The sequence below is a fragment of the Budorcas taxicolor genome, chromosome 15, assembly GCF_023091745.1.
Source record: "Budorcas taxicolor isolate Tak-1 chromosome 15, Takin1.1, whole genome shotgun sequence".
NCBI lineage: Eukaryota > Metazoa > Chordata > Mammalia > Artiodactyla > Bovidae > Budorcas > Budorcas taxicolor.
Window position 1 is genome coordinate 46,537,956 of NC_068924.1, and position 2,154 is coordinate 46,540,109.

Below are 2,154 nucleotides of genomic sequence, written 5' to 3' on the forward strand. Positions count from 1 at the left end.
ACTCAGCTGCTAAATCATGTCTGGCTCTTTGAACCAGACCCTTGAACTGCAGATGCCAGGCTTCCCTGTACTTCACTGTATCCCAGAGTTTGCCCAGACCCATGTCTATTGAGTTGGGGATGCCATTTAATCATTCTTCCTCTGTCACCCCCTTCTCTTCCTGCACTCATCCTTTCCCAGCATCAGGGTGTTTTTGAATTAGTCAGTTCTAGGCAGCAGGTGGCCAAAGGACTGGAGCTTCAGCTTTAGCACCAGCCTTCTTTACGATCCAACTCTCCTGTCCATAAATGACTACCAGGGAAACCATAACTTTGACTATAAGGGCCTAAGTCATCAAAGTGATGTCTTTGCTTTTTAATATGCTATCTAGTTTTGTCATGGAGCAGTTATATGCTATCAGTAATTAAATAAAATATATATAAAGTACTCTCATTAAAAAAGAATAAAATGGCAGATATCTCTTTTAACCATCTCTATTAAACATTGTTAGGAAGTTCTATTTAAAGAAACTGGAGATAAAAATGGAATATATATTCTGTTGTCTTTCTGTGGATTCCTTGAGACAATCAACATCATTGTGTTACTCATTTGATGAAGAAATTTATTGAAAAGCAAGATTACTTCATTCTCCTTTTGAAGGTTTCATTAATTGCCACTGATTCCTTAAACTAACTGAAAAATATTAGTGTTTCTTAGTTCTTCTTTATCTATAATCTTCAAAAAATATAATGAATATATACATAGGGAAATTACAAAGTTGAGCATCCTCTCCAAGTTAATTGCCTTTGAAGTCCAGCTTAAGGAGCTTACATAAGCCCTGTCTGAGCTCCTTGTTCTTGAGTGCATAGACCATAGGATTGAGGGCAGGAGGAATGACGTTGTGGAGTACATTGAGTAGAACTGGGATGAGGGGAAACGTCATTGTTGAACTATGGGTGATCGAAATGACAATAACGACTGTGTAGAAAAACAGGATTAGGATGAGGTGGGAAGTGCAGGTACTCAGGGCCTTGGATGTAGCTTCTGTTGAGTTCAGTCTCAGTACAGAGTGAAATATCAAAGCATAGGATACAAGAATCAAACCCAAGTCACTCCCCATGACTATCCAGGCCAGAAGTAGCTGGTAAACACTGTTGACTGTCCTGTCATCACAGGATAGACTAGTGACACCAAGATTAGAGCACAGACAGTGCTCAATTTGGTTTTTTGAGCAATAGTGTCTCTGAGCTGCCAACACAGGAATTGGGATGGTAGTCAGGCTGTTTCTGAGTGCCATGAACACAGTAGCTTTGACCACAAAAGATTTGGTGATTACTGATGAATAACATAGTGGTTGACAAATTGCCACATACCTATCTATAGCCATGCAGACAAAAATGCCTGATTCCATTCCTACAAAACTATGTATGGCATACATCTGTACAAAGCACTCAGGGAGACCAATGGTCTTTGCACTGAACCACAAGATGGTAAAAATCTTGGGCATGATGGTGGTAGCAAGGCCCATGTCAACCACAGCCAGGATGCCCAGGAAATAATACATAGGCTGGTGCAGTGTTGCCTCCTGATTGATTATGATCAAGATAAGGATGTTTGCACTGAGAGCTAAGAGGTAGAGCAGAGCCAGGGGCAGGGATAGCCAGTGTTGCCAGCTGTGAATGCCTGGGAATCCCATCAGAATGAACTCAGAGACCTGAAACTTTGAGCTGTTGAAATCTCCAAGATCCTGGGACATAATTCACTAAGAAGAAAAACATTCAAGGTTACTATTCTTAATACTCTCTGACAGTGTTTGAAGAAGCTACATTCATGGTTTTGTAGGTGTTGTAGGGGAACTGTCTTTTTAAACACTAATTCTAGCATTAACATTCCTTGAAAGTGAAAGGTTTTTGAGAATGTTAGTCACTCAGTCGTGTCCAACTCTTTGCGACCCCACGGACTGTAGCCCACCAGGCTCCTCTGTCCATAGAATTCTCCAGGCAAGAATACTGGAGTGGGTAGTCATTCACTTCTCCAGGGGATTTTCATGACTGGGGTATTAAACCTGGGTCTCTTGCTTTGCAGGCAGATTAGAAGTATCCAACATTCCTTGGATATTTCTAATTAAACAGAAACTATTTTAGCACATCATGTGTTAAATTATTTATCAAAACA

The 2,154-nt window shown here is 40.5% G+C and overlaps 1 protein-coding gene across 1 annotated transcript; it reads right to left on the reverse strand.

Annotated features, from left to right (window-relative positions):
* Positions 1 to 775: 775 nt before the first annotated feature.
* LOC128059853 (putative olfactory receptor 56B2) lies at positions 776 to 1,735 on the reverse strand. The gene has a single exon (XM_052652131.1). The coding sequence runs from the start codon at positions 1,733 to 1,735 to the stop codon at positions 776 to 778; it is 960 nt and encodes a 319-aa protein (XP_052508091.1).
* Positions 1,736 to 2,154: the final 419 nt, after the last annotated feature.